This window comes from Notolabrus celidotus, chromosome 13 (genome assembly GCF_009762535.1).
Source record: "Notolabrus celidotus isolate fNotCel1 chromosome 13, fNotCel1.pri, whole genome shotgun sequence".
Classification (NCBI taxonomy): Eukaryota; Metazoa; Chordata; class Actinopteri; order Labriformes; family Labridae; genus Notolabrus; species Notolabrus celidotus.
In genome coordinates this window covers 26,284,404-26,295,212 of record NC_048284.1, presented here as the reverse complement: position 1 = coordinate 26,295,212, position 10,809 = coordinate 26,284,404, and the positions used below count along the sequence as shown (strand labels likewise).

Genomic DNA, 10,809 nt, shown 5'->3' with positions numbered 1-10,809 from the left:
CCCATGTCTTAGTGTCTGTTTCTTTTTTATTGTGAAGTTTGTACACTCTGTAAACAGGGTTCATTTAGAGTATATAAATACACCAGTACCTTTGCATTTAAGACCTGTTATGTCAGCTGTGTTTTTATCTGTTGGTTGAATTTAGCAGCAGGGGAAATGCTTCTGGGAACATGAGCAAGTGAAGCGCTCTACCTCTCAGCTTCCTGTTGTGGCTTATTGTGCTCTAAAATCACCTGACACACAGAGGTGCTGCGAAGAGGTAGTTTTACTACACAGTGATGTAGACCAGATTTGACCTCATTTTTTCAACATTTTAGAACATGAAAAATGTCAGAAATAGACGACTTCAACCACCGGAAACATCCTACTATAAAATTAGTTTCTCTTTGCAGAGGGGAAATTTGTTCCCCCTTGCTGTAGCAGTAAACTTTTGAAAATCTGACACATGACTTCATGTGTCAGGGGAAACGGTGGCTAAGAATTCTGGTCAATGATCCTGTCCAGTTCAGCCTTTAGAAAACTTTCATCATCGGCATCAGATCAGAAATGATGTGCCGTCATCAGCTCGTCATTCTCAGTTTCTTTTAGACCATTTCCCATCAGTCGTGTTGATTCACTTCTTGTCACTGCACTTCTCTGAGTCGTTTTTTGGGGATATTTCAGATAAGAAATCCAGCTGAAATATGCTTCTTCATCTTAAATGCAGAAATAATCTTCAGAACTTTCTGCTTCAATCCACGTTTAAATCAATCAATCTTTATTTGTATAGCCCCAAATCACAATAAACTTTATCTCAAGACGCTTTTGCAAACAGAGCAGGTCTAGACCATACTCCGTTATATTATTAACCAAGACCCAACACCAAGACAGGATACGGCTCTGTCTTATCTCATCTTAATCCACCATGAGCAGAGCACCTCGCAGTATTCAGGTAGTCTCAGTCGCGAGGACAAACTTCCTTAAACAGGCAGAAACCTTGAGCAGAACCAGACTCATGTTAGACAGCCATCTGCCTCGACTGAGTTGAGGTTGGAAAGAGAGATAGAGGAGAATAAGAGAGAGAGCGATGATGGTGATGAGATGAATAGTATTAGTAGCTGTTGCTGCTGGAGTCCAGCACATCTGTAACAGTTGGAGTCTGGAACGTCCACCGCAGAAGGATGTCTACAGCAGCGACTCAGTCTGTTACGTAACTTCCACTGTCATCAAAGCTGCTGTTAGTAGTCGTGATATAAACATCAGTTAGGAGAGAGATTTCGAATGTCAACACTAACCCTCCCCACCAGATTTCCCCTACTTCTTGTGCGCGTTCTATGAGGAGGTAGCGCCAACTTCCAAGCCAATCAGGACGACCTAGTAGGGACCACCAGTCGACCAATCAGGACAGAGGGTCGGAGAGTAGCTCTGATTGGTTCGTAATAACTGGAACAAGGGGAATAATAACATTGCTTGATACAAAGGCAATGGAAAACACCAAGATTTTGCCATAATCTCAAAGTACTTCAATTACAGATGGCTACTGATGAGTATTATGACTTTTTTTCCAAACCCAGCAGAAAAAAAGTTATGTTTTTACCCCATTCCTACCAACTGCACCTTTAAGAACTAACAGTTATGTTCCCCCGGCATTCCTGCACAGGTAAACAACCCTGTTAATGTTTACCACCCTGGATTCCGTAGTATACTCTGCTATTAAAGCTTATCATGCAAGGACATTTTCTGAGCAGATCATTTACTGGCTCCAGGCTTGTTTTATAGCGGTAATCAAAGTGGGGCGTGCAGATTATTTCAGGGGATTCCTTCTCACCATAGAACCATAACTGAATTTATTCATGAGGTACATGTCAAAACAACATTTGACATAAGTGCTTCAAAATTAGAATAAGGCAAGAACACTAAAATAAAAGAAAGGCAAGTTTAATTATAAAGCACTGTTCACACAGAGAGCAATTCAAAATTGAGCTAAACAACAACATTAGCAACATTAAAAGGAGTATAACATTAAGCAAACATAAGCATTAAAAAATATAAAATGTAAGATCAAAATGGAAATTAGTCATCAGATAAAAATAAGAAATCTAAAATTAAAAAGATACTGAATATCCTAAAATTGTGTGAATTCAGTCATATGATTGATTGTGCCTACAATCAATCAATCTCAATCAATCAATCTTTATTTGTATTGTGCCAAATCACAACAAATGTTATCTCAAGACCCTTTACAATAAGAGCAGGTCTAGACCATACTCTGTTAGATCAACAAAGACCCAACATCAAGACAGGATAAGACTCAGTCCCCTCTTACAGACAGGACTTGATCTTATCTCATCTTAATCCACCATGAGCATTGCAACTTGCAGTATTTGGTTACAGTGGCAAGGACAGACTTCCTTTAACAGGCAGAAACCTTGAACAGAACCAGACTCATGTTAGACGGCCATCTGCTGAGACCGAGTTGGGGTTGGAAAGAGGGATAGAGGAGATGTAGAGAGAAAGGGGTGATAGTGATGAGACGAGTAGTAGTATTAGTAGTGGCTGTTGCCGCTGGAGTCCAGCACGTCCTTAGCAGCTGGAGACGGGAACATCCACAGCAGCAGTTAATGGATATGGATTCTGTAGGGGTGCATTTTCAGATGGCAGAGCAGGTGCCCAATGTACAGAGGCTACATACATGATTTGGTGCAAGTCATTCCCCCTTCTCTCCCCCACATTTCTCTCTGAAGCTTTCCTAAAAAAATACTGACACAAAAAAAATAATATTTTTAAAAAAAATCATCCTTTCTTTCAACAGTGAAATTAATCAATTATCACAGATATGATTTGAAAATAGTATAAACGTTCTTCTTCACTGTGCTGTAAATCCCCTCAATTGACAAAACTTGCATATGGATTGTCGGATAGGTTTGTATTTTCAATTTATTCCATTTTATTACTACCATTAATATTTGTATGTACAGCACTTTGTGTTACAATATCATTGTATGAAAATTACTTTACAAGTAAAGTCTGATTGATCGATGCATTTAAATAGCAAACTCTGTTTTTTATGAAAAGATGCTGAAATTAATTTTTTCAATCTTCTTAAAAGTGAGGATGTTCTCTCGTCGTGGAATGGTTATAAATGTTCCTTGTGTGTCTCACACAAGCAGTGGCCAGAGAGCTTTCTGTTTTCATGCACCTGAACTATGGAACTCTGTGCATCTGGACGTCAGAACGGCGAGCTCTCTGAGTGTTTTTAAAAGTAAATTTAAGACTTACCTTTTTAATTTAGCTTTTAATTTGGAGTCATTTATTTTTGGCCCTGGACTGCATTATTATTAATGTAATCATTGCTTTATCATTTTTTACGTTATTTATTTATTTATCTATTTATTTATTGTATTTATCTGATCTTTTTAACTTGACCTTACTTTTGACTTTTCTTTCTACTGTTACTTATTTTAATTATTTTACTGTATTGATTTTATTTTATTTTTAAGTATTTTATTTATGATCATGCCTTTTATAATTTTACCATTGCTGTTCTTTTCTATCTCTGTTCTTTTTTGAAGCACTTTGGGCTGAATGCTCGTATGTATGAAAGGTGATATATAAATAAAGTTGAGTTGAGCTATACCTAGAATCAATTTGTTACACTAAGGTTTGGACTTGTTGCCACACAAGCACTGTACATGTTCTACTTGTGGACTCTTGTTTGGGCTTTTTAAATTGAGTTAGAATAAAAATCAACCTCTTTTTTTTTTGGCTTACTACTTTGACTTAATGTGAACACTAAACAGTTTTCAAAAATAATCATTAGATGTTAGAAAATAGTTTAACTCAACCAACTACAAAGTCCTACTTTATGTAAATTAATGTTTTTTTAAGTGATATTTTTCTGCATCTTGACTTTTACTGTAATGCAGGACTTGTAGTAGAAACACTGTACTGTATGTACACTGTGCCATTAGAGCAGTTGCCTAAGCCAATGCTTCTTCCACTTCTGCAGCTGACAGAGAAATCTTGTACTTCTCACACTGCTGCAGTGACAGACTTATCTAATTCTTTCAGCATTTCCTCCCTTTATTTCCTTGGTCTTTTTAGAAAATACTACTTCTTAGATGCTGAAAAGCATCCAGGAAGTACCAGAGCAGGATGGAATATTTAACTACAACATGTTCCTCTTCAGCCATCAGGGGACTTTCAGCGCAGTGACTCAGAGACCCTGTGACCTCGCCCCAACAAGGAAATCCCAGACTGTTCCAAGCGGTGGAGAGGAATTTTTTTTTCTGAGTTTCTTTCACAAGTCTGGGTGATGACTCTCTGCCTCGTCACTCTGAGTGAGAAATGAGGCTCGTTTTACAGCGTGGAAAGGCCGGGAAACAGTCATCAAATAAAAGGGAATTACACTCTTACTGAATAAAGGAAACACACAAGTCAAAGTGTTTATATTCAATAAACTTATTTTTATTCTTATCAGTTTTCTGTTTATAGTGTTTAAATTCACACATTTGTACAGGTACAAAAATAATATCTCTGTATTTACAATATATTACAACTGTCACATATTTACACATCAATATAACTTTCTACAGTTTATAGAAGAACTACACGGAGGTCACGGTCTTGCTGTATTGTGGTTTCAGATCGTTCTATGATCCAGACCGGACTTGACCATTATGGACGCCATCTTCATTCATGATTGTGATCCCAGGGCCAGCTCTTTCAATCTGGACCTGGACCTGGACCTGGACGGGGGACTTGTACTGATAAGTCCCTCTTTATTCCTGGGCAACCCTGTAGCAGCTTATCTGTCGTTCACACCACCAGAGGAGCGATGGTTGTGTTTATTTTCCAAACTTTATGTCGTCATACAGCTATGGGAAAGAGAAAAAAAGTGATGTTAGACACCATAGTCTAGAGACAGTAAACTATGACTGAATAAAAATTAGAACAGGAACTAAAAGAACTTTAGATCATAAACTAACCTCATCATCAGATACATCCAGGTCCTCCATATCGCTCTCGTCTGATTCGCTCTCAGGCAGCGCCCTCAGTTCTTCTTCTGTCCTCTCGTAAAGCTGGCAGCGGATCTCTTCATTCTGACGCCCATAAGTGAGGTGGTATGGTGTGAAACCGCCATAGTTGAAGCAGTTTACGTTGGCGCCAAGTTCAAGGAGGCGACGGACCAGTGTTGGGTTCTGGAGATCCACAGCCAGATGGAGTGATGTCCTCCCACTGCACTGTTCCTGAGAAACAACAAACAGACACATTGTTAGCCCCCAAGTCTACTTTGTTTCAGAACATATTCTCGTTCAAAAACTTCAACCGGCTTCATTTTGGGTTACTTTGACACCTACCTGTGCGTTGATGTCAGCACCCAACCGAACAAGGCTTTCAACCAATGAAATGAAGCCATTTATGGATGCCAAGTGGAGGCAGTTTTGTCCTATGAGGAGAAATCAGGAGAAGATTGTTAAACTTAAGAAATTAAAGAACTGTTTTGCATAATATTGCAGTCAATGAGTCTCTTCATATGTGCTTTCTTATCTTGATGCTTACCATTATAGTTGGGGAAAGACACAATGGAGCTGAGGTGGCGTTGGGAATGCTGGGTAATGACTCCAAAGCAGGCGAGAGAACCCTTCTTGCAGGCAATGTGGAGAGCTGTGTTCCCACTGTCGTCAGATAGCCTCGGGTCACAGCCGGCCTTCAGAAGCTTCTCCACTAGCTGAGGCTGCTCTGTGATCACTGCCAGGTGGAGCGCAGTCTGAGGAGGAAACATTTGTCAAATTTAATTCATGTTTATTTTGACATTGAAAGAGATTATGTGTGTATGAGGTGCAGAGGGGTTAGTATTTCACTGATAATATGTTATTTGGCTTTGTCTTTACCTGTCTCTGGTGGTTCTGTACATTGAGGAAGGAGTGATTGAAGGACAGCTTGATCATCTGAAAGGCATGTTCTGTGGCTTCGTGAATAATGGCCAAGTGCAGGAGTCTGTGGGTTGAAAAAGAAACAGAGAGATTAGTCAAAATAATGCATTTTTAAAAAAGACCACGCACAGAGGAAATGGTTCCAGCCAAACCAGAAAGAACAAAGCCTCAGCAGTGGAGCGTTTCGCAAGAATGGAGTTTTGTCGGGTTATTTCCACCAGTTGTGGCTTGACACATCTGATGCTTTATCAGTTCCTGGCAGAGAGCCAGGGACTTTCCTGAACTCGCAAAGCGGACTTTAGCACCGCCCAGACTGCGCTCTCAGCCAAAGCACACTACGTGCGCGCTTTGCTGCACACACACGCACACGCACACACACACACACACACACGCATTGCATACACAAACACACTTTTAAAGGCATGTTGTTTTCGTGCAACTTTTGAACAAATTCATGCGCACTTCTTTTTGTTTCTTTCAAACATATTCTAAATGATAAAGTGTTTCGAGTTCAGATGCTGCGCACTAGTGCAAAACTCCTGCGCGTGCGGAAGCATTCGATTTACAAATGCGTACTTGCATGAAAATAGATAAAATCTGATAAAATAACTTACGTGTCGCCATCTTCAGTAACTGCAGTCCTCCAAGGCTCGTATTCCTGTGTGAGGTCCTGGCTCGCGTTCACTGTCATGTCCTCAAAGTCGTTCACCAGCTCGTCCTCTTTCAGGGAGTCCAGGCCGGAATCAAAACGATCCTCTTGGCAAGGCAACATTTTCCCGTGTTTGGGCTCCATGTTGTCGAAGTTATAATCCATTTGGCTGTGCTGAGATACTCTGTGTACGTCCATGTTGAGTCTGCGTATGTCACAAGACACGGTTCTGTCTCTCTCCAAAGGTCAGGGCAGTCTGGTGCAGTGGAGGGAGGCGCGCTGGTTTTTGTGCGCTCGGCTGGGCGGAGCCTCGGTGGGGAATTCCACTTGACTTATCTTAGAATAAGCAAAGGGAAATCACACCGTGCCGTGCTTTTGTGAGAAAAAAACCCCTCAAGATACTCAGAATGAAAACTGGTAGTTTCCTATTAGACACCTATTTTCACCTGTGATGTAGGTTAGAGGACATGACTTTATTTCGTTTTGATGAATGACACTCTATGGGCATGAATGAGAGGGAGACAGCCCCTGGCAGCATCTGCAAGAATTCCCTTCTGCAGAGGGGGAAATTATGTGTTTCAAGCGGCTAACCATAGCAGCTTTACATATTTTCCATTAATTTTCCATTCATGGTCTGACTGGCCGAATTTAAATTCATTCAAAGCCAGAAATCCCATGTACTATCTGATGTTCATTTCAAGAGTAACACTGAACTGTGAACTGTAGCCAACACCTACACTAATAACCACACTATGCAATCTTAAAACTATTTCTAATTTAGTGGCTCTAATAATATTATAGATATAATAGATGCAAATGTTTTTGCTTACATAGCACTTTATTTTTGCTTCACCCTGACATCAAATACAGTCTCCTAATAACCCAAAAATATGGAATACATTACTCTGAAAAGATAAGTGCTGATCTGTACTTTTAATTATAGAAGAATTTGAGTATAATCTTTATTTTATCAGAAAAAAGGTTTGTGTGAAAAAATGTTCATATGTGTGTGCAGGTTCCGCATCTTAGTATGTTGGGTTTTTTTTTATATCTGAGTATACTTTATACATTTGATAAAACCTTCACATATTTCTATTTATTATGTCAAAGTTGAGGAAAAATCCTGATTGTGGTACACTGATAGGGTTTGCATGGAAACCCCCCCCCCCCCCCCCCCCCCCCCCCCCCCCCCCCCCCCCCCCCCCAAAAAAAAAAGAAAAATCAACCCCCTATTTAAGAGGGTCAGTTAGAGGAAAGTTGCATTTTTGCTCCACTTGCTTCTGAGCATGCACATGTGAAAAGGTTAATGTACTCCGCATGCAAATGAAGGGGGGAAATCTGAAGTTTCAAGCTGGAGACTCCCTTATGAAACCAACACTGCATGTTCACCTGTAGCATGATTTGGACTTACCCTTCTACATTGTACATGCTGTGTGAAATCCAGCACAAATTAGCCTCTTTTCCCCAAACAATCCTGCAGAACTGTAAGACTGAACTGTGACTTTTGGTAGGATTTTTGATTGTTTTCCTCCTGTGTGTTGTGACTGTAATCTTTTTCTTCCTCCTTTTTTTCGGTTTTTGCATTGCTTTCAATTTTTCATTCAGGAAATTCCTCTCCATACACAACATGGTGCTAAAGTGCGTGATAGAGCTACCTGTCTGTGCTTCTCTGACATTTAAGGGAAAATTCCCAGAGTTACGTTGTTTACACTGTGAAAGGAAGACTTGGTGACAACATAGCAACAGTATCCAGGAGCAGTGATACCTTCACACCTCTAAGGGGCGATACTCAGCACACACATACTGGGAAGGGCTCTGATGTCACAATATTACTGCCTCCTGTGTCTCTAGTTGTACGTGAGTGTGCGTCATATCAGAAGAATGTCACCAGTACAAGCACACAACATGTCCTGTGTCTCTTGAATTCCACACATGTTTTAATCCCCTCTGAGTCTCACAGTCCACCATGTGAGGAGGACAAAATGTTCTTGCTGCTCTCTGCGTTTTCTCTTGTTGCATGTTTTTGTGTTTATCTGCTCAGACGCTCACCCAAATGGGAAATACTGGGACTTCCACTTTACGTCTTAAGAGTCGTTGCTGCGCTGTAAAGTTGTGCAATTCCTCTTGTCTTGTCTACACTTGTCTTTTGTTTACCACTGGTTGCTATGGACAACAACCGCTGAGAAAGCACTGACGCCAGTTTGTTGTCATGTGCCGTACATTGTCCTCTATCTATGTTGCTGGTAAATCACCACTTAGCTGAGTCAGTGGGGCGCCTCAGGGGGCATCACACCCCATCATTGAAGTTATAAAGTCATGAAACTCTCACGTTTTCTCCACTGACCGAATTACTCCAGCCTCATCCTGCATACTTTGAATTGAGATTGCGATTTTGCACTGTGCAGACTGTTGTTTGCAGACTTTTTAGTCATTTAAACTATTGCAGTCTTATACAACAGCCAGTCTTCATTACTTAAGTCAAAGTTTAGATCCTTCTGGTCAAATATTACTCCAATACAAGTGAAAGTTGTTCAGTCAAATTATTACTTGACATAAAGTACTGAAGTACTTGCTTTTAAGATTACTGAAGTATTCAAAGTACTTTTTAAAATATCTCAAAATGTATTTTCACAAAGCATGAGTGCAGTCAAGAATGCATGGGTGTACATCCTGCTACGTTCTGTTTATCTAGAAAACATGATTTTATATCTAAAAAGTATACCATGAAATATAAAATAAGTTACTACAAGCACAGACAAGTTTCAAATGTTCATCTGGAATAAAACATGTGTGTTAGCTACAGACCTCCACATGCTTTCTCAGGTTAGATGGTGATTTATTGAAGGCTGTGATGAAGTTTGTGGTAAACAGATCAGAGATTTACAACAATATGAATCTTTTTTTATTTCAAAAACCTCAAACGTTGGCTTAAACTATGGCCGTGGTGCTCAGGTAGAGAATCATCATACTTCTCGGTCATAGCCATCATCACCACGACTAAATTAACGCACTGATCTGAATAATGTTTGATCCACGTTCAACCGAGGTACAGTTACACCATTTAGATAAACCAAACACAAGTACATGAACAGTTTACGGTCTTTGGAATCTGATTTCAGAAAAGAAAATTCATCAGCTGACTTCAAAGCAAAAGTAGTGAGTAACTAGAGCATTCATAGAAATGTAGAGGATTCAAAAGTATGATATTTGTCTTTCAAATGTAGTGGAGTAAAAGTAAGTTCCCCCCAAAAATAAAACTCAAGTAAAGTGCAGATACTCAAAAAATGTACTTAAGTACAGTACTCAAGTACATTTACTTTGTTATCGTCCACCACTGCATATGATCCCACAGATCATGATCCCATCAGAGGGGGCATTGTTATTCAGTCAGAAGGTTGCCTATTTGATCGCCGGCTCCTGCAGACTACATGCAAAAGTATCCCTGGGCATCACATGCCATGCACAGCACTGTGGGTGGATGCCGACATTAAGTGAAGAGTGCTCAGAGCATTTTAAAAGTATAGTCCATTTACCATCTGTTTTGTTTAACTGCTGATTATTTCAGGCCAGGATTTTTGAAGTGTACAACCAAAAAGTTTTAGTGGAGAAACACTCGCTAACATTAAACCCAAAAAATGAATTAGTAAATGTTTGTTGTATATCAAATTTAGAGGATGAAAGTTAAATATTTTATAAGCAGACTACTTAATCTTATCTCTTTCCTGATATAAAGCACCACAAGATATTCAATTTGAATTTTACAGCAACATATGTGTAAGCAAGAGTTAAAGTTATTTTTAAAATGCTGTTAATTGACTAGTTTATTGCTCTAACCTCTAGTCAGTGCAATAGACAATTCAATACCACAGGGGAGGGGGACGACCTTATCTCTGATATGCAGCTGAAGGTTTGTTGTGTTTAGAAAAGTCACACTGCCATTCAAAAAATATTTCAATGTAGATAAAATGTGATTCTGACTAGTGTGACATCTCACAGTAGAATGCTTGAGCTGTTTATATAACATATTACAGTTTTCACAGAGGACTAACCCTTCTTTCTGTGTCATTCTTACATAACAACTAGTCAACTAGTCAACTACCATTTTGAAAGCTTGGCAGTAAAATGAATATTTGAGAAACCCCTGATGTAGTGCTAGTTTTCATGGTATCCAAGATACAAGATCCCAAAAATGCAGAAGGTTCTCCAAAGTTTTTCAAACATTTCTGAGGCTGTAGATCTATACAT

The 10,809-nt window shown here is 39.6% G+C and overlaps 1 protein-coding gene across 1 annotated transcript; it reads right to left on the bottom strand.

Annotated features, from left to right (window-relative positions):
- Positions 1–4,424: 4,424 nt before the first annotated feature.
- On the bottom strand, positions 4,425–6,846 carry LOC117824535 (NF-kappa-B inhibitor alpha-like). The gene is made up of 6 exons (XM_034700057.1): positions 6,530–6,846; positions 5,874–5,979; positions 5,542–5,749; positions 5,340–5,428; positions 4,968–5,228; positions 4,425–4,856 (listed from the first exon to the last, which is right to left on the bottom strand). Exons 1-6 carry the CDS (start codon positions 6,760–6,762, stop codon positions 4,827–4,829), a joined length of 927 nt encoding a protein of 308 aa, XP_034555948.1. The 5' UTR covers positions 6,763–6,846; the 3' UTR covers positions 4,425–4,826.
- Between the last annotated feature and the right edge of the window lie 3,963 nt (positions 6,847–10,809).

Bases quoted from the DNA above. Each gene is read 5' to 3' on its own strand.
- LOC117824535 (XM_034700057.1), bottom strand. From the start codon at position 6,762: ATGGACGTACACAGAGTATCTCAGCACAGCCAAATGGATTATAACTTC. The intron at 5,750-5,873 runs GTAAAGACAAAG...TTTCCTCCTCAG, and splicing joins TACAGAACCACCAGAGACAG to ACTGCGCTCCACCTGGCAGT. The intron at 5,429-5,541 runs GTAAGCATCAAG...TTCTCCTCATAG, and splicing joins GTCTTTCCCCAACTATAATG to GACAAAACTGCCTCCACTTG.